At 37.0% G+C, this 20621-nt stretch overlaps 1 protein-coding gene across 8 annotated transcripts; it reads left to right on the top strand.

Moving 5' to 3' along the window:
- The first annotated feature begins 1556 nt into the window (after positions 1–1556).
- Positions 1557–18661, top strand: LOC106061343 (uncharacterized). 8 transcript variants are annotated; one of them, XM_056005103.1, is made up of 9 exons: positions 1561–1715; positions 2312–2381; positions 6191–6274; positions 7821–7975; positions 8105–8316; positions 12646–12859; positions 15714–15764; positions 17967–18005; positions 18401–18661. In XM_056005103.1, the coding sequence occupies exons 5-9, from the start codon at positions 8308–8310 to the stop codon at positions 18460–18462; spliced, it is 375 nt and encodes a 124-aa protein (XP_055861078.1). In that variant the 5' UTR covers positions 1561–1715; positions 2312–2381; positions 6191–6274; positions 7821–7975; positions 8105–8307; the 3' UTR covers positions 18463–18661. The 8 variants fall into 8 exon arrangements, with proteins under 8 accessions (XP_055861076.1, XP_055861075.1, XP_013074887.2 ...); XM_056005101.1 differs by lacking the exon at positions 2312–2381 and having other exon boundaries at positions 1557–1715; XM_056005098.1 differs by lacking the exon at positions 7821–7975 and having other exon boundaries at positions 1560–1715.
- The last annotated feature ends 1960 nt before the right edge of the window (positions 18662–20621 follow it).

Below are 20621 nucleotides of genomic sequence, written 5' to 3' on the forward strand. Positions count from 1 at the left end.
AAGTAGGCCTATTTAGTAGATTTTCGGTTGTCTTAATAGGTGTCCTGATCTCACGTGCATACATTGCTACTGGTCTTATTATGTTTCTGTAGGCCTATATTGTTTTCTTGGTTTTCCTTGCTATTGTTTTGCTCTTAAGTAAATGATGGGTGATGTAGAATGTTCTGTTGCCTCCTGCTATTCTTTCCTTTATTTCTGTTATTAGGTCATTTAAAATTTATTAAGCCTATGGGCCTATGCCTATACTTCTTAGATAGTTGAAAGTTTGGAAAGTGATAGGATCATAACGTGTTGAGAAAGCTAAAAGCATGAATTTGTGCTAAACAAAAACAATTAGTAAAACAAGAAAAGCAAATCAAATAGTTTGGATCAGTCATGTAATTCAATTTTTAATAGATCTAGACAAACAATAAAAAAGCATTTAGGCTTATATAAAAATAAAAAAAAAGGTGTGGGGAATGACCTGAATTCGAACTCATGGCCCAAGTCTTCTCGGGCTTCTCAAGCCAACACGGTAACCACTCTGCTAGTGAAGAGCCTATGCAGTGGTGAAATTGTATAGTTATCTATTGTTTCTATAGTCTCGTCCTATTGTTTATGCTGTGTTTATTATGACTCAGACGACGATGTAAAAAGGGAACTAATTCAGATTATACCACCACTTCAGTCAAGTACAAATTCTTTCCCTTGTTAAGATACCAAACAAAATAATCAATTACCAATAATTAATTAACTAATTGGTATTTTTTTTTATTGATTCTTGTGTTGTCAGGTAAAAGAAATAATTGTGCAAAATTTCAGCTTGAACCGAGACTGGGTGTGGGATAAATAACATGTACAAACTTTTGACCAGACTGACAAACAGAGTGAGTTGGTACAAGCTTTGTAAATATTTCTGACCGCTTAGAATGGCTTATATTTATTATCGTAATTCTAGATCTATTACACATAATTACATGACTTATCCAAAATAAATGATACAATTACGCTTACTATAAGCTACGTTTTTTTTTTAAAATATTTTTCATGTTTTTCCTGTTTCTCTTTGCTGATGAGATCGTTGTGCCAGGCTTGTGTGTTTCTACTTAACTGAACTGACGCCCTGCAGACCTCTTACTCTCCCTTAAGTCACCAGATAATGTAGTTCTTCGTCTCTTGAGAAGTACGTTACCTTACAGAAGGTTTTGTGGAAAGTATGTTAACTTTTAGTTTGTCTTTTTGGGAAGCAATTAGATCTAAATCATCATATATTTTTGTGAAAATTAATTAAGTCACCTTATAGCCTAGTTATATGTCTTGAGTCAGTCTTGTCAATGATATCTTATCTTATCTTATATAATACAGACGTTACTTCAAAAAAGATGATTACGTCCTACGCGTCATGCATTTAGTCATGCATATTAACCAATGAGTTAAATTCTACCAAGTCACTGGTTTTCCTGGCTAGCTCAGGCAACCCATTCCATGCTCTAATAGCGCTAGGGAAGAAGGAGTTTAGCAAATGGCAATCGCCTTATTGGATCTTAGTTCAGCACTCGTGCGCACCTTGTTTGAAAGAAAGTAGTAATAAAGCTTATGCACATAAAAAACAATCATGTAAGAAAAACCACAATATAATCATGTGTGGTTTTCTGTAACATCTGTATTTTAATAGAATTTTTGGCATTATGATGTTTAATTTCCGAAAGACATAAGCATTGTGGCAGATTATAAAGGTATTTGGAATACTAACAATATATGTCTATTATTCAAATAATCTAGATCTTAGATGGTTGAATCAGAGGAACAGCTTTCCGACCCTAAGGCTAGGCTAAGGACCATAAAGATGTAAGAGCGACATTGTTACAATGTTACGACTAATGCAGATGACCAGGCTTTATCTCGCCTTATCTTATCAAATATAATACAGACGTTACTTCAAAAAAAGAAGATGATCACGTCCTACGCGTCATGCATTCAGTCATGCATATTAACCAATGACCTAAATTCTGCAAAGTCACTGGTTTTTCTAGATAGCTCAGGCAACCCATTCCATAGCACTAAGGAAGAAGGAGCATTTGTACAAATGTGTCCTATCATATGGAACGAGGAATATGACTTTATCTTTGTGTCTTTCTGAGTATTTTATTAGATTTTGTTTTTGTATTTGAAGATTATGGTTCAGTGTTTTATGTATGATTGCTACTTTACTTTTGAGCCTTCTGTCCTGAAGGCTTTCTAAATTTAGTGATTTTACTAAAGGTGTTACTCTAGTCAAATGTGAATATTCGTTTGTTATGAATCTCACTGCTCTATTTTGTGTATGTTCCAGTTTCTTGATGTTTTCTTGAGTTGAGGGGTCCCAAACAGAGGATGCATATTCCATCATTGGCCTAACCAAGGTTAAATAACATTTTAATTTTATGTTCTTATTTGATTTATAGAAATTTCTTTTAATAAACCTTAATGCTTTGTTTGATTTTTTGAAAGTTTCATCAATATGGGGATTTCATGACAGTTTTTCATTTATTATAACACCTAATTTTGCGTTTTTAGTCTGTGTTACTGGTTTACCCTGAATAATAGGCCTATAAGATTCTATTCCAAATTCTATGAGTATAGCCATGTAGCCAAGGAAGTTTTCGAGGTTGACACTCCCATTTTCAATATCAATAAAGGCAACTACAATTACCTAATTCCATTAGCGTAGCCAAAGTAAGTTATGAGTTTACCCCCCACCCTTCCAAGAGGGTTTTTGAGGTTAAAACCGCCTCTTCGATAAAAGAAAAACTAAAGCAAACTGCATTCCCCAAATTCCATGAGCGTAGCCATGGGGAAAGGGATGTGTTTTACAACACCCTGCCAATAACGGAAAACTAGTCTCTAAATTCACACAATATGGGGCCAAGGGAGTTGTACATTTAAAACCCCATTCAAATAAAAAGAAAAGCAAAGCTACATTCACTAACTTACATTAGAGTAGTTCAAAGGGTTCTAAGCTAACCCCTTTTTTTTTGTTTTTCAATAAAAAAAATTGAAGTATAACTAGGCAGCTAATTAATTAACCGTAGCCAAGAGGGGGTTACCCGCCTCCCTTTTCCAATAAACAAAAATGCAAAGCTACTACATATGTTACCAAGAGAGGTAGAAGTAGTTGAGAGATGAGAATGATTAGAATTCGTATGATCATGACACTGGTAACTTATCTCGTGAAGGACATCTTTCACTTTTTAATTTGTCAATGGTTCTTCCTTGAATTTGGCACGCCATTTTTATTCCAATAAACGCTGACTTCAATCCTCCTGTGGGGCTGATTCATGTCACCTATATAGGCCTACGTTTTGTTTTAATCCTCGTTATAACATTAAAGTTATTGATTTTGGCATCAAAGAACGTTCAATGAAGAAATATACACTTGGCAATAAATGACAAAGCATGTAATAATTATAAGGCTTTTCTTCGAGTCCAAAGATTAATGAGAAATGCAGTATTTCCCCTGGCTACGCAGCCCCATCTTTGACCTACATATTTTGCCACCTCTAGCGCAGGCATAACCATTGTCTGCCGGTGGTAGATATAGAATTTCTTTTCGCCGCCTAAGTCTGCCCTCGGCAGCGGATTTTCTTTTGTTCTCAAAAACGTATCCCGCGACTTTTGTAAGTGACCTTCAGCTGTCTCGTTCTGAAGCCGCAAGCAGCCAGGTGCTCTGTTCTATGTCAGATAAAGCAAGTTGGTGTCTATGCTGGTCTTTAAAGCATCTCTGATCCTCCGATATATCAGCCGGAAGGCCATCAGCTTCAGGTACATTGTGTTTTTTGTTTGTTTTGAGTTTATGAATTGCTGTTTCAACTTCCTCAAATGTCTGAGAGTCATTGAGCTCCTCTCTCATAATTTTCTAAGGAACATTTGCCAGTGATTCCCCCCATACATACCTTTTCTCACCAAGTAGCAGGCAATGGTGTTCTGCCCAGTGATTTAGTATATCAGCCTTGCTAGTTAATATGGTGGAACTATCGGCGCTGTAATCTGGAAAGTTGGGCCATAGGCACATCAAAGCAACTAATAGAAAGAGAGTGTGTCACCAGTGTCAGCATGTCTCTGCATGTTAATGGACAGCTCATAGATTGTTCTGGCCATGGGCGTAGCCAGGGGGGGGGGTTTGGGGGTTCAACCCCCCCCCCCCCGAAATGAAATCCCCCCCGCAGGGGGGGGGGAACGGAATTAAGTGACTGATGTTTGCTTTCATTTTGTTTATTTTAGGTGAGATTTTAATACTAAATCATCACTTACCACAGCACAGCCGAGGGGGTTTTGAGTTAAAAACCCTCTACCATGGGTTTTTGAGTTTAAAACCCCCTACCATGGGGTTTTGAGATTTTAAAAAACCCTATCAGGGGGTTTTGAGATACAAATCCCTCTAACAGGGGGTTTTTAGTTTAAAACCCCCTACCGGTTGCTTTGAGTTTAAAAACCCCTAAAGGGGTTTTGAGTATAAAACCCCCTACGAGGGGGTTTTGAGTATAAAACCCCCTACGAGGGGGTTTTGAGTATAAAACCCCCTACGAGGGGGTTTTGCAGTTAAATCCCCCTCTTCTATAAACAAAACTAAAAAAATGCAAACGACTATTTCAAATTCCAAGAAAACAGCTAATTAAGATTTTAACTTTAAAACCACCTCCAAAAACTACGATAAACCCCCTCTCAATATAAAAAAAAAGCAAATTACACACTCACAATTCTATGAGCGTAGCCAAAGGGGTTTTGAGTTTAAATCCCCCTCCTCCAGATGGCTTTTTCTTTAAAGTTTAAAACCCCTCCAGATGGTTTTGGTGTTTAAAATTCCCCTACAGAGCGTTTTGGGTTGGAAACCTCTCTCTTCAATATTATTTTAAAGCTTCAGTCACCAAATTCTTTGATCGTAGCTAAATGGGGTTTTGAATTAAAAAAAAACAACAAAAAACTCCAGAGATTATTTCAGTTTAAAACGCCTGAACAGATGATAAAACATTCCTTTTCGATATAAAATCTAAAGCCAAATACAGGCATGTAATTCCAAGAGCGTAGCCAAAAGAGGTTACAAATTTCTACCAGTGACTTGGGCTCCATTAATAAAGTGTGAAAAGTCTTCTGCTGAAATTGAAAAACACTAAATGTGGCTCAACAAAGATGGCTAAGACAGATTTTAGGACTCAGTTATAGAGATCGGGTTTAAATCAAATAAATCATATGCCGAACTGGGAGTCGAACCCTTAGTAAGGCTGTGACAGAACGTCGCATGAGGTTTTGCGGGACATGTTCTCAGAACAAATGAATTACGCATAAGAAGAGTTGCGGAAACAGCTTGCCGGAAAATGCGCCGAACGGCGCGAGAGGGTCTAAGCCAGTAAAAATAGCACATTAGGTTTTTGAAATAAAACTTTTTAATAGCAAGATAATGCACTGTAGATACCTCAGAATATGCATTTTGTTGGCTTTCAATACCAGAAATAGTGCTCGGCGGCGGGGCTTCGCCCCGCGCTGGGAAAGCGCTGCGAGCTCCCCCAGACCCCCTTGCTAGCAAGGGCGGGGAGTCTACGAGTTTTCCACTAATTCCAGGAAGAACCTATTCTAGGGCACAATAAACGTATTCCGAAAGGTTCAGAATGTAATAAAGATTAATAATGTACACACACACACACACATATATATATAATTTTTTTCCGCGGGGGGGGGGGGGGGGGAATCCCCTCCCAAAACCCTCCCCGAAAAAAAATCCTGGCTACGCCCATGGTTCTGGCTGCATTGTCTTTAAGGTTCGCAAGAACAGAGTGATAGCTCTATTGAGTTAACTGCAGTCTCCACTTTGTCTGTCACGTCCTGATAATTATTCTTATTTCATACGCAAGAGCAAATTTGTAAAAATGCTCCTTCTTCCTTAGTGCATTTAGAGAATGGAATGGGCTGCCTGAATCAGCCAGGAAAACGAACGACTTAGCAGAGTTAAAGCCATTGATTCACATGCATGTCTAGAAATGCGTAGGATGTAATTGTCTACTTATTTAGAAGTAACGTCTGTAATATATAAGTTAAGAATATATATATATATATATATATATATATATATATATATATATATATATATAGGCCTATATATATATCAGTGACCGATGTGAATGCTTTTTGTCGGTAACTTTGTTAGTGACGTAATAGGAGTGTTCCTTTTCTTTCTTAGGTGTGCAGAACGATAGTACCATCAAACCTAGTTCAATGTCTGTCACTTGGTTCATCGTAGTGATTACAATTAGTATTATGTTTGGTGAGTACTCAATGCCAAACAAAGTGCCAGTTTAATAGCAGTTAGAGGACGTGCGCAGGTAATGTCATGTCTCTGTATACCATAGTTAATGAGGGTGTCATGTGGCTAGCGGAGGCGCGGTGGCTGAGTGGTAAAGCGCTTGGCTTAAGAGGGTTTTGGGTTCGAATCCTAGTTAAGACTGATATTTTTAATTTCGGGATCTCTGTGGCTCCTCTTAGTCCACCCAGCACTAACGGTTGTGGAAAAGTAAGCGCGGTTAGTCTTTGTGCTGGCCACATGAAACTCTTGTTTACCGTGGGTCACAGTAACAGATGACCTTTACATCATCTGCCCTACAGACAGCATAGTTTGAAAGGGGAACTTTACTCTTTTTTCATGTGGCTAGAAGAACGACCAAGCGCTTTACTTTCCCCAAGATTAGAATATGCATCATCTGTTTGGTAAACCTCTACTCAAGAAAACAAGATTTATAACTAATGAATATTCACATTTGATTAGAGTAACACCATTAGTAAAATCACTAAATTTTAAGACTCTTCGGGACAGAAGATTAAAAAATAAAGTAGGTATAAAACACTGAACCATACTTTACAAGTACAAAAATGAAATTTAACAAATAAAATATTTAATAAAAATGCTTAAAAAAAAGCTTATAGAATTGTATCAATTAGTTTGGATAAGTCATGCAATTAAAATTGTAATCGATTTAGACCAACAACAATTCATCTGTGCGATTAGAATTATTTTTACCCATTGTTTTTGTTTAGCGCTACTTCATGCTTTTAGCTTTCTCAATACGCCATGATCCTCTCACGTATCTGGACCAGTTGGGGGAAAAAAAGGGGAGTGGAATATGTGAGTGAATTTTACCGTATTTTTTAAAAGCATTAAAAAAAGGCCTGAATTCGAACTAGTGGCTCAGCCCCCCCCCCCCCTCAATCCGTTAGTGAGGTGATTATGAAAAAAAAAGATTGCATAGTTATCTATTGTTTGGTTCAAACTTACTTTAAAGCGGCTCCTATATTGGGGTCTAATTTAGCTTATACCACCACTACAGTCAAGTACACTTTCTTTCCTTTATTGGAGATACCAAAGACATTAAACAATTACCAACAGTTAATTAATTAATTAGTTATTTTGTTTTATTGATTTTTGTGTTGTCAGGTAAAAGAAATTATTGCGCACAATTTCAGCTTGACCCGAGATTGGGTGTAGGAGAAATCACGTGCACAAACTTTTGACCAGACAGACAGAAAGGGTTGATAGAAGCTTTGTAATAAAATACTTAAAAAGACACAAACATGTAGGCACATCTTTTTAAATATATTTGCTATTACATAGAATGGTTTGCCTGAGTGGTCCAGGATAACAAACTGCTCAACAACGTTACTTATTAACATGCATGACTAGATTGACACATGAAACGTGTAGAACCTAATTATTAATAGAAGTAACGTCTGAAATTTATAAGATAAGAAGTATGGTACTTATTAAAGTTGGATAGACTCAGGAACGTCCTAAAAATATCCGAAATTCTAAATTCCAGTCTTGGGTTCAAATCCACCCAAACTCTAGTGGGTGCCAGACAATAGTTGAGGAAATTTAAAGGCGGTTGGACGTTGTACTGGCCAAATGACTTCCCCATTAGCCATAGGCCATAGAAACAGCTGACCTTACATCTTCTGCCAAATAGATAGCTAGGTATAAATGGTGTGCGTTACTACTTACTCTCTATTATAATTATTATTTATAATAAATGTATACAATTATTATTATTATCTATATTATTAGTATTATTATTATTACGTAGCCTATTTTTCCTTATGCCAGCATCATTGTGCATCTGTCCGAAGCCGGAGCCGAGCATATTTTTGAAGGTCACTGAAAATAAAACGGTAAGAAGACCATCGCGATGTGTCGGAGGTCTAGTCCAAGGCTGGGACTATGCCTACTTTATTGGAACCATCAATTTGAAATGGTATAAACTTGAAGTGTTGTATGTTGGCTTTAAAGTCTTGCTCTCAGATGGAATCATGCGCATAGTAAGTACACTATTTGGATATCTAGCATCGACTCATACATGCAAAACCAGAGTGATGTACCTCATTATATACACTTTTTTAAACATCTTTTATACTTAAAGTCCACAACTAAAATGGCATGCATAAAGAAAAGTTATAAGAACACCCCCCCCCTATTTATGAAGGATCACATAAATAGATATGAGACAAGTACCATAAATCAAGAAAAGCATTTAAAAATACATTTTTTAAAAAGAAAGACATACCTCCATTACATTACTTAAAATAGAATTTAAACAAGGTTACAAAGACAGTTTGTGTGACTCATAACCTGCCCCCATAGTGGTCCACCCAGGCAGGTAAAATGGAAGGGTTCAATATTTTCAGAAAGAACATCAGAGTGAAATTCTATCAAAGAAAAATGACAGAGAAAAATGGAGGAAAAAGGTTGACAGATCTTATGTGGTGCCCCAGCGGTCAAGCAGACCAAAAGATAGGTGAAAGTGAATGTGAAGCTTCATGTGAACCTGGCCTAACTAATGTATTATAATGAATATCTAATTGATCTAATTGTTTTGTAAAGGGTCAATCTCTTATTAAAATCCTCAAGAAAAAAACATTTCCGTAAAAAAAATATTTTTTTCCTTTAATGCTCTACATTCACATGGCAGCTCTGCAGTTCAAGCGATAATATGAAAAACTACTTAAAATTGTTGTTTTATGTCCAACTTATTTGCATACTAAATAGATTTTTTCTCTTTAAAAAAGTCAACATTTTTGTGTGTGTGTAAATGAAGTAGTTAGTATGACAGTACTTATTTAACTTACCAATACAAATGAAAAAAATTTTTTTTACAAAAAATCTAAAACCATTTGCATACATGTGTTTAGAGTATTATATTCTCCCCTACGGATGAGCCTCCGGTGTTTGTTACTATTAAAAGTGAATAGTTGTAAAAGTTGTGGATTTTCATGACAAAAAAACTACTTGCATAAGTGATTTAAAAAATTAGATTTTTCGCTTTCAGAAAAGAAAAAGTAACCGTTGCATCAGAACTTTGATCACATGATGACACCGTCGGCAGCTGGAACGAACGATGTTAGCCACACGGCCAGTGGGCAATGCAATCTTGTGCAATTATTTATTGGTACTTTTATTATTGAACATCTAGATCTTGAACTAGATCTGACCTACTAATAGATCTTACTTACTTACCCACTTAGATCCTTCCGCTCCGTTCGGAGCATCGGCGAGCAAGCTTTCTCTTCAAAGATTTTTCACTGGCAATGTCTGAAGTCTGTTCCCACCTGGTGTCCACTGCTCTGAGGTCCTCCATGAAAGTTTGGCGCCAAGTTATACGAGAGCGGCCCTGTTTGCGCTTTTCTCTTTGTTGTCTCCAAATCATCGCAACTTTTGGAATGAGTAATTCATTCTGTAGGAGGACATGTCCAGCAAACCTCATACGACGCTCGGTCACAACCTAAATGGTCGATTCTCAGTTCGGTAATGGATTTCCATGTTTGAGACCCGATCTAGAATCTAGTTGTAATCTAAATAAGATTTGCATACAAATATAAGCAAAGCTTAGATAGTGTTTCAATAAACTTAAAGCAACTTTAAATTTAGTAAACAACTCAGTTATTGTACACAATCATACACGTTAACGCGCGCAAGAACCAAAGACATTTGATACCCTTCGATTACAGCAACAAACTAAGAATTTAAAGGGGATTCCCGAACGAAATTTATAACGTTGTTTCTACTCTTAAATTAGAAGCAAGCTAGCTATAATTTGTCTATATATAGTTTTCCAGTGTAGATTTTGAAGAATTTCTTTTCATTTGTTTTGTTTTAAAATGTGTGAATTTTTCTTGTGTATTCCCGGAGTCCGGACATCAACATAATGTGCTGTTCATTGCACGGTGCACACAAAAAAAATATGCCTTCACTCAGTGAGAGACATTCTTCTTACACTGTACAATATGAAGAAAATACCCTACGTGGAGTTCCACCGAGACCAAACGTCAGAGAAGTCCTTAACACTGAACTGCGACGCCGCACGTCGAACAGATCTGTGGACTTCTTTGGAATACTATTTTTACTGCTAATCCAAAACGCGTTTGACAAATCCACCGAAGGCATCTATCTCCATTCCAGATTTGATGGCAAACTCCTAAATATTGCCAGACTGAGGGCTAAAAATAAAATCAGAACCACCCTCGTAAGAGATATGTCATTCGCGGACGATGCAGCGGTACTGGCACACTCACAAAAGGAACTTCAGTCACTAATGTCCCACTTCTCCCAGGCCTGTAAAGAATATGGGTTAACAATTAGCATGAAGAAAACAAATGTTATGGGACCACCTGTTACAGCACCACCCTCCATCCTCATAGACGATAACAAGCTGGATGCCGTAAATGGATTCTGCTATCTAGGTTCCACAATTCAAGATGACCTGTCTCTAGAAGAGGAGATCAAAAAACGCATAGGGTAGGCCGCCTCGATCTTCGCTAGACTCAGGTCAAGAGTTTGGGAAAACCAGAGGCTCACTACAGAGATTAAATGGAGGTCTACACGGCAAGCGTTCTTAGTAAGCTACTGTACGGCAGTGAGTAGTGGACCACCTACGCAAAGCAAGAGAGAAAACTAAACTAATTCCACTTGCTCTGTCTCCGAAGGATCTAGAAAATCACATGGAAAGAAAGAGTGTGCAATACTGAGATCCTTACGCGAACAGGTATTTACATCATCTTTACAGTTCTCAGACAAACGCCGCCTGGCTTGATAGGACATATTCGCTGGATGGAGGACAATCGCATCCCGAAAGTCAATTTCTACGGGCAACTCGCGTCTCGCTCAAGAAAAACTGGTCGCCCCCACCTCCGTTACATGGATGTAATAAAACGGGACCTCAAATTAGTGAACATTGATACTGACCATTGGGAAGACATATCCCTAGACCGCACTATATGGAGAGAGACAGTGACCTAGAAAGCTATGGACAGCGAAAAAAACTTCTGCCTAAGCTCTGGAAGAAAAGCGTGCCATGTGAAAAATGTCCAGCTCCTTTACAACCAAAGCGAAAGCCACCTTGACCTGCGTTATCTGTGGACGGGAGTGTCTCTCCGAAATAGGGCTCCACAGCCACGTGAAAAAGTGTTCGAGGTGAACCATAATCGCTCTACGACTGAAGGAGGACAACATCAAATGACAATCTATGTATATTACAAAGGTCCAGCAATTAACAGAATGCTTACCACAAAGTTCAAGTCACTAGAATAAGAAGATGTGAGCACTATGAATGGAATCTGTGAATGAATGCCCAAAGTGGTCAATAAAATGGAGCGACTGGTCCTGAGGAAGCTGAAGACTTCTATGTTGCTAGGGAAAGAAAGGATCAGACTGGAAAGCGTGTCATAGATCATGTGATATGTCTAAGATGGGCGGTGTGACATTCGGTCAAGATTAGCCTCTCCCACTCATTCACTAGAAATGGTTTTAATAACACCTGGCCAGAGGTCAAGCGTAACGTGAGTTCAGGGTCTAGAGTCTAGACAAAGGGGAGAATATAGTCTGATCACCTAGCAAGTTGAAAGGAGATCAGATGGTCTGGCCTGGTGCTTGTGATAAAGCCAACAAGGTTGATAGGTATGACACTTGAATAGAATAATATAGACATTGTCGGAGTCATCATGATTGTCCAAATTGTAGTTGGCAAACGTGGCGGGGCTTAGAAAAGTAAATGTGATAAAACAAGGGGGCAGGGGGGAGAAAATAGTCTGGATACACACCTTTTCATGGCGCTTAATGTGCCAAAAATAAAATAAATGATTTCTGCGTAATTTGTTGAGGTCGATTGTTCTTGCTCAACGGACGGATCGCTTCTAAATGTGTCCATAAGTTCCTGTATGCATCAGGCTCTATCACAAACTGGTAAACGTCCAGATCTTCGTCTTCATCGTTCAGAGCTTTCCTGAAGGTTTGCCCTAAAATCTTTTCCCTGTTCCTCTCGAAGTATTTCAATCCACGCCATCGGGGTTCTTCTTTCAGTTCCTACAGTACCAACTCATCAAGCAGTTTCTAACTTGCCATTACAGATCTATCTATCTATCTATCTTTTGAATCTATCTATCTATCTATCTATCTATCTATCTATCTATCTATCTATCTATCTATCTATCTATCTATCTATCTATCTATCTATCTATCTATCTATCTATCTATCTATATATATATATATATATATATATATATATATATATATGGTTGTGTTTGTGTGTGTGTGTGTATTTACACTGAAATAAAAACAACCAATAATTTCTGTATGTATCTTATTCTCTGTGCAGGTCTGTAACCTCACCACCAACTGCAACATGTACAACCCGAGACGTAGAAAGGACCTTTTCCACTGTGAATGTACGCCCCATGAAATGAACAACCTGACAGTGTACTTGAACATGAGTGCCCGAGACGTAACCGCGAAAGCGGTCATTTACGTCTGGGCCATTCAACCCGACTACAAATTTAGCCCCGGTATCGTGTTCAAAACACCAGTCTTTAGTAAGTGTCATACGCTGTTATATATTGAGGTACCCTCAAAGACAATTTATTTTTACCAAGCTAACATCAACTCTGTCTGTCTGTCTGGTAACAAGTTTGCACGGATTCTTTCTCCCACACACTTTCTCGGATCAAGTAGACACTTCGCACGATTATTTCATGTGCATGACAAAACAAGAATCTGTTTTTAAAAAGTAACCAATTAGTTAATTAATTATTGGTAATTTATTATCTTGTGTGGTATCGAACAATGGAAAAAAATTTTACTTGACTGAAGTAGCGGTATAAGTGGAATTAGTCCACTATATACTTTGTCGCTTCAATATTTGAAACTAATAATAGCAATAAAACCTTCTATTTTCGTAAATAGAACTGGCACAGTGGTTAGTGTATTACCTTGAGCCTTCGAGTTTGAATTCAATTAGTGCATGTAAAAAAAAACAAAAAAACAATTAAAACGCGATCACGGTAACCTTCACTCAGATACCCCCCCCCCCTTTTTCTTTCTCTAAATGAATCGATACAATCACTCTTACACTTAATATCAGCTGTGCTTAAACATTTTTTTATATTTTTCTTGGTTACCCTATGTTCTCAAACAATCTATACATTTAAAAAAGAAATAGATAAATATTCTGTAAAGAAAAAAGCAACAAAAATGCTACAAAAAAAAAAAAAAGATATTAAATTTTCCAAGAGTATCAACAAATCTTTAGAGATGTGAGTTTGTGTCGTAATTTGAAGAAGAAAAAACTTAATACTAGTATATTATTTCATAAATTTGTAAAAGCCTATAACTTGCCTTTCTGCTATCTACAAAACAATAGAACATTATAAAACAACTCAATATTTCAAATGTGCGCGTCTTGTTGACACGTATTGGCTGCCTAGCCGTGCGAAATGCGCGTTGGAATGTTGTCTGGTCGTCTCAATAGTCCTGGGTTCATAACCTCTCTTCGTGCCGCTGGAGGTCTGGGCTAGAGTGTAGATTATCTTCAACTCTGAAGGAACATCCTATGCAAGTAAAATATTTTACAAAACAATCATTAATATCCGGTCATTTAATTTCTAGACTTTTACATCAAATAAACTGTTACTATAATTTCTAGGCACATCAAATCAATAGTCACTTAATCCCTAAGCACATACATCAAATCATCAGTCACTTAATCGAAAGAAAGCTAACTAGTGAAAAAAACAAGAGTCGTGTTCAATGTCCGCACTTCACATTTATATTTTATGCATGTACCAGCATTGTCCACAGGCTTCGCCCGTTCATTTTTTTCACTGGCGATATATTGTTAATTTTGCTCACACTTGTAACAATACAATGGAGCGCCTTTTTTTTTTTACGTATAACAATATAATGATACTTAGTTTAACGCTCCCCCAAACATTTTATAGGTAAACTAATTTTATTATTTATTTCGTTGAATTGGATATTTTTTCGGCCTGTGCCCTTTTTTCTTATCTCATCAAATACCGGTAATACTTTGACCGTCCCCCCCCCCCCCCCCCCTTTAATTTTGCTTTTCAATAAAAGTGCCCGCATTTCAACAACACCATTTTGGTCAGTGTATTTTAGTATATGTTACTTTAAAATGGAAGGCCTGGCAGTGGGGGCGCACACACACACGCACGCACACACACACATACACACACATACACACATACATACATACATACATCATATGTACGCACGCACGCACACATACATACATATACATACATATAGATATACATAAATACATACACACACACACACACACATATATATATATATACACATATATATATATATATATATATATATATATATATATATATATATATATATATATATATATATATATATATATTCATGGCTTTTTTTGTGACGGTACGCACCAGTTTATAACTTTTCTTGTATTTTAACGTATATTATTAATTTTTAGTAGTTAAAAGTTAGGCAATCAACTACTGAGTACCGGCACCAATTTAAAAAAAAACAAACACTATATATATATATATATATATATATATATATATATGTTGCGGGGGGGGGTTCTCCCCCCCTTAAAAAATCCTGACTACGCCCATGACATAAAAATGTTTTTGCACGATTAGGAATTTGAATCCTCAACCCTTAGATTTATTTGGTCAGATGTTCCGCTGAGCTATCCGATTGTCATATAAATCAGAGGAAATTACGCATGTTATGAACTTAATAAGATAACTGAGTCGAAAACCCTGTCAGTACAGTATGACTTGAATACACTGAATGAGTTCACAACACACATCTCTAACATTTTGTGAACACATTCTTGCGAACAGTTACATGCAAATGTAAACATAAGAACGACAACCGATACAGTAAATCATATTGAAAACACTCACCCCTAGTTCACAATGTGCCTACTAGTATAATTTATAATGAAAGAATGAAGTAAGTAAACGCAAAACAATAACAGAGATTCTGGTAAACAAACAAAGCTATAACGTGATAACATAATGATACAACATGTAGATCAAATAGCTTGAATACAAAAGAATGTCTAATGGGGCTCGACCCCAAGCCTCATTGGGCAGGAGGAGCTGCGGATGGCTAAATGATTCGTGATCCTAAACTAAATGAATGTATCTTAAGACAGATGGGTTAAATAAGAGCCATTCCTGTCCTTTGGATCGAATCATTTCATAGGTCAAAAATCATGACGATCTTTGGTTCGCCTTTTTTCCGTTGTAAATACTAAGAAACAGTACAACATTAAGACTGATAAAACATCAATCTAAGTTTTTTTCTAGGTCAAAATGTTCATGTTTCTAAAGAGTTGTATTACAATGACAACTCAGAATATTTTAATATCATTTACAGAAGAATATGAAAATATCAAGTGCTATGCAAGGGGTGCAAGTACGAACAAAGGTAAACCATAAACCACTTTGTAAATTAAAGAAAAAAAAATAAAGTTCCGCTTTAGACCTTACACCTCTGGGGCACATTATTTATAGGTCACCAATTTCTGTGGCCACAGATAACGAGTTACGAGGGTTTAATGTGGAGAGCCGAACTAATGTCAGGTACCCATTAGAGTTTGCTGGATTAAGAGGCGCCCTAAAGCTCCCGAAATAATAACTCTCATTCTGCACCCCTCGTTTCTGAAGCCAAGCGCTTGACCACTCAGTCACCGCGCCTCCACCAACCACTATACAAACACAATAAAACTATTTTGCCAACTTTTAGGAGCCCCGTGTGGGAAAAGCCATTGTTTGTTTTGTGATATAGGTCTGTTCAAGTCTAGATTTCAACAAGCAAAATAAAAAAAAAAAAACATTTTGAAATAAAACTTATCTAAGGGAAAGAACTGTACATGTATAGATATATCTCTCAATATTTATTTCGCTTTTTCTATATCAAACAAAATTGATTATAGAATTGATTATATTCGCTTAATTGTTTAATAGGCCCCTATTATTCATATTTTCTTAGAAACAACGAATAATGGTGCAAAGTTTAAACTTGATTTGAGAATGTGAAATGGGAGTAATAACGTGTACAAAATGTGCACCTCAACTAAAAGACAGACAGAGTTAGATGTAGAACCACTGGGCACTATGAAAATTTGATTTGAATATCGTAGAATTGTTCTACATAATAATATTGGTCTAATGAAAGCAAATATTTTATTTCTAAAATTAAGTAAACAAGCATTCTCAACATTCAAAGATCTACATCATTTCCTTTTAAAAGCAAAATTTGAAAGTCTTATCAAGTTTTTTTACCTTGTACCTATCCCTGTCTGTTGAACCGTTGGGGCACAATGCAAGATTTGTCAACCGTCTTTCTCCATTCCTCTCTGTCTTTTGCCCTAGATAGAACCTCTTTCAATGGCAGGCCCGTCCAATCTTTTATGTTGTCTTTTCATCGCTTTCTCTGTCTGCCTCTTCTTCTTTTTCCTGGTACTGTTCCCTGAAGGAAGGTCTTTGCTAACCCCGTAGACCTTGTAACGCTCATAGATTTTTAGTTTATGTTTTTTTTTTATGATAGTTAGCAGGTCATCGTGGGGTCGAATCGCTGCAGTAATCCTGTCTCTAATCTCTTGGTTTGTGATGCGGTCTTTAATTAAATGTGATACCTAGAATCCTTCTATAGAGTCTCAATTCCATTGCTGTGATCCTCCTCTCTAGCTCTGTAGTCAGCGTCCAAGACTGGCAAGCATTTAACAATCTGGCCATGACCATGGAGCGCATCAGTCTGATTTTGGTACCTTGCAAAATAACTAGTTCATTCTATATAATTGACAGTGCATTAAAAAATAAGGCTTTTTCGACAAGTCTGAAGATTTAGGAGATGTGCAGTATGTCACGTAACCTGCGTACTTCGCCACAACCAAAGCCGGTCTCCTCGACAGGAGCTCTCTTTTTTGTCTCAACTATGTATCCCGGTCCTCGACAGGAGCTCTCTTTTTTGTCTCAACTATATATATATATCCCGGTCCTCGACAGCAGCTTTCTTTTTTGTCTCAACTATGTATCCCGGTCCTCGACAGGAGCTCTCTTTTTTGTCTCAACTATGTATCCCGGTCCTCGACAGCAGCTTTCTTTTTTGTCTCAACTATGTATCCCGGTCCTCGACAGCAGCTTTCTTTTTTGTCTTAACTATGTATCCCCCATCCTTTCCTAAGGGAGCTCTTGTCTACTTCGGCAGCCGTTAGCTACCAGTTGTTCTCTAAGCAAGCTGGTGCCTAAGCTAGTCTTTAAATCGTTCTCTCTTGAACTCGCCAAACAAAAAATTCCCTTAGAATACGATTTTCCATTTTTACTTGATAGGCGCCCCCCTTACATCGCATCTGACTAACAGTATGCAGTGCATTGCATAGGCATAAACAGTAAAAATATATTTTTTAAAAGTAATTGATGTTTATCTATGGGCTTAGCCGGGGGATAGGGTTCACCCCCACCCCTCAGAAATGAAATCCTAGCTATAATTTTGTTTATTTATGGTAAGATTTTGATGTTAAACCATTACTTTCCCTCGCAGCCAGGGAGGGGGGTAAGTTTAAAATCTCCCTCGAGGAGATTTTATTGTCAAAAAATAGTATTAATTTCATTGTTCATCTTTCTTCAGGAAACTCATTAAAAGAAGACTTCATTGGAAGGAACAAAGGTACTGTAATATTAATGAAAGCACGATGTTTCTTTTGTTAACTTATTAGGATCATTTCCTTGCATTTTGCGTAATATTTAGTATTTAATGTAAAAAAAACCACTCATTTTGGGTCTCTCCCTCAAATTGAGGCCCGGGGGAATTTTTAAATTCTCCCCTCCCTCCCTCACCCTAGCTACGCCTCTGTGACATAGCACAAAATCGCGTCTACAGCAAATATAAGGTCGCCTGACCTCTAGCTTCCAGAAAGTGGGGATACTAGACATCCTTCTTTAAGACTAGACCAAAATATAAACAAACACAATCCAAGTGTATTTCTAATGTGTGGTCTATTTTGTTAGTTGAGTTAATCATTTCTCTCTCTCTCTCTCTGTCTTTTTCTTGTCTTTTTTCAGAGTGTACTGCTTTTGGTCTCATCGTGTTTTGTATGCTGATTGAATGGGGCAAGATAACTTGAACTAGTGTACATGAGCGTCTGTTATAATAGGAGTATCACTTCTCATCTACGATCATATCAAGTAACATCTTTGAATTTGGAAATGATACGTTAGCGTTTCGTTCCTCCATCAATGAAGAACACTTGTCTTAGTCGAAACAAAATTAACTAATAATAATTTTAAAATAATGTAAAACAAAAATAAATAGATAAATGTGCACTACTTGTGTTTGGTTAATGCTTCTTTAGTTCATCTATACTCTTAGCTTCCGTTTTGTTAATGCTTCTTTAGTGCTATACGCTTAATTTTCATTTTGTTAATGCTTATGAGAGTTCAATGACAAGCTTGCAATATGAGTTACAAAAAATAAAAAAATATTTTTTTTTATGTTAAATAGATTGTAATTGTATCGGTTTGGATCAGTCATGTCATTAAATTTGTAATAGATCTAGACAAACAATAGGCTAATAAAATTGTACGTTTAGAAACATCTTTACCAATTGTTCTTGTTTAACGCCATTTCATGCTTTGAGCTTTCTCACTGCGATATCACTTGTCTGGACCAATGGGGAAAGGAGGAAATGTATTTAAAAAAACAAGCAATAGAAAACAAAAACTTAACTTTTTAAAATAAATAACTGCTAATTACTGCCTATTATATTAAAATGGCAGGGTGTAGCTTCCTTTCTTGTTTGCAAAACAAACTGCATTATTTAGTACTAATTGATTAACTTATTGGTTAATTTTTGGATTGATTCGAGTAATGTAATTGACTAAAAATAATTATGTAAATTTTCAACTTGATCTGATAAATGGACGTTAGAGAAAAAACGTGTCAAAGCGAAAAAAGGGGATTATCAATATTACATCAAGATCTGTCTTTAAGTAGCATTTATTTCCCTTAGTGTGATACCAAACAAAATAATTAATCACCAATAGTTAATTCACAATTTTTTTTTAAATTGGTTCATGACTTGTTAGGTACAAAAAATAATTGTGCAAAGTTTCGACTTGATCCGAGAATGGGAAATGGGAGAAAAAGCTGATCAAACTTTTTATCAGACAGAAAGATAAACAGACAGAGTGAATTAATTTGTAAAAAAGTTGAACGACTTTAATTCGAACTCATGGCTCAAGCCTCCTCACAGGGAATAATTTAACTTAGGAATATACCACCATTTCTTTCTCTTGTTCGATACCAAAAGTTAATTCAACTAATTGGTTTGTCAGGTACAAGAAAAAAATGTGCACAAATTCAACGTGATCAAAGACTGTGTGTGGGGGAAAAGTGCACAAACTTTGTACCAGACAGACAGATAGACAGAGTGAGTTGACAGAAACTTTGAAACAAAGCGAATGAACAGTTGTGGACTGGTTTGAAACTAGAAATTGGCGCAGGCTGGATTCTTCTTCTATCATTTTCATGGTCAGAAGCACTGGCATCGAGAATGTTTAGGTGAAGGCGACGGAGTGTGTGAGCATGCCGGGACCAAGGGTTAAATGTGATACTGGCAACAACTAGACGAGAATTATTACAGAGTACACTGACCAAAAGAACTGAACAAAACTGTGGTTGATAATGCGTAGCTATGGTCAATTTTCATGTCGAATACAGTTCGAAATCATTTTGAATTTGGCCGATTCAAGATGTTATTCGAATAGCATATAAAAAGTGTGGATTACATCTTGGCAGTTTCACTACCAATGAAATAGAACATAAAGAGTAGGCCTGAAACTTTTCAAAACAATTAGGCTTTTTTTAAATATTTTTTTTTTAATTATTAGGGAAAACATATTTTTTGTCTAATAATAATAAGGCTTGTATTCGAGTCGGAAGATTAACGAGGAATGCAGTATTTATCGTGGCTACGCAGCCCCAGCTGAGACCTACGTATTTTGCCACATGCAGGGCAAGCATAACCATTGTCCGCCAGTGGTCGACAATAAGGTTTTCTTTTCACCGTCTGCGTCTGTCCTCGGCAGCGGATTTTCTGTTGGTCTCAAATGTGTATCCCGCGGCCTTTGTGAGTGACCTCCAGCTCAGTGGCGTCACTAGGGTCGGTGTCACCCGGTGCGGTAAGCTCGGGGTGTCACCCCCCCCCCCCGAGGAAAAAATAATTTTCCCCTCAAAAAACAAACAACTTTCTTTATGTTGAACAATAAAAATGTAAGCTAATTA

This window comes from Biomphalaria glabrata, chromosome 12 (genome assembly GCF_947242115.1).
Source record: "Biomphalaria glabrata chromosome 12, xgBioGlab47.1, whole genome shotgun sequence".
NCBI classification, from domain to species: domain Eukaryota; kingdom Metazoa; phylum Mollusca; class Gastropoda; family Planorbidae; genus Biomphalaria; species Biomphalaria glabrata.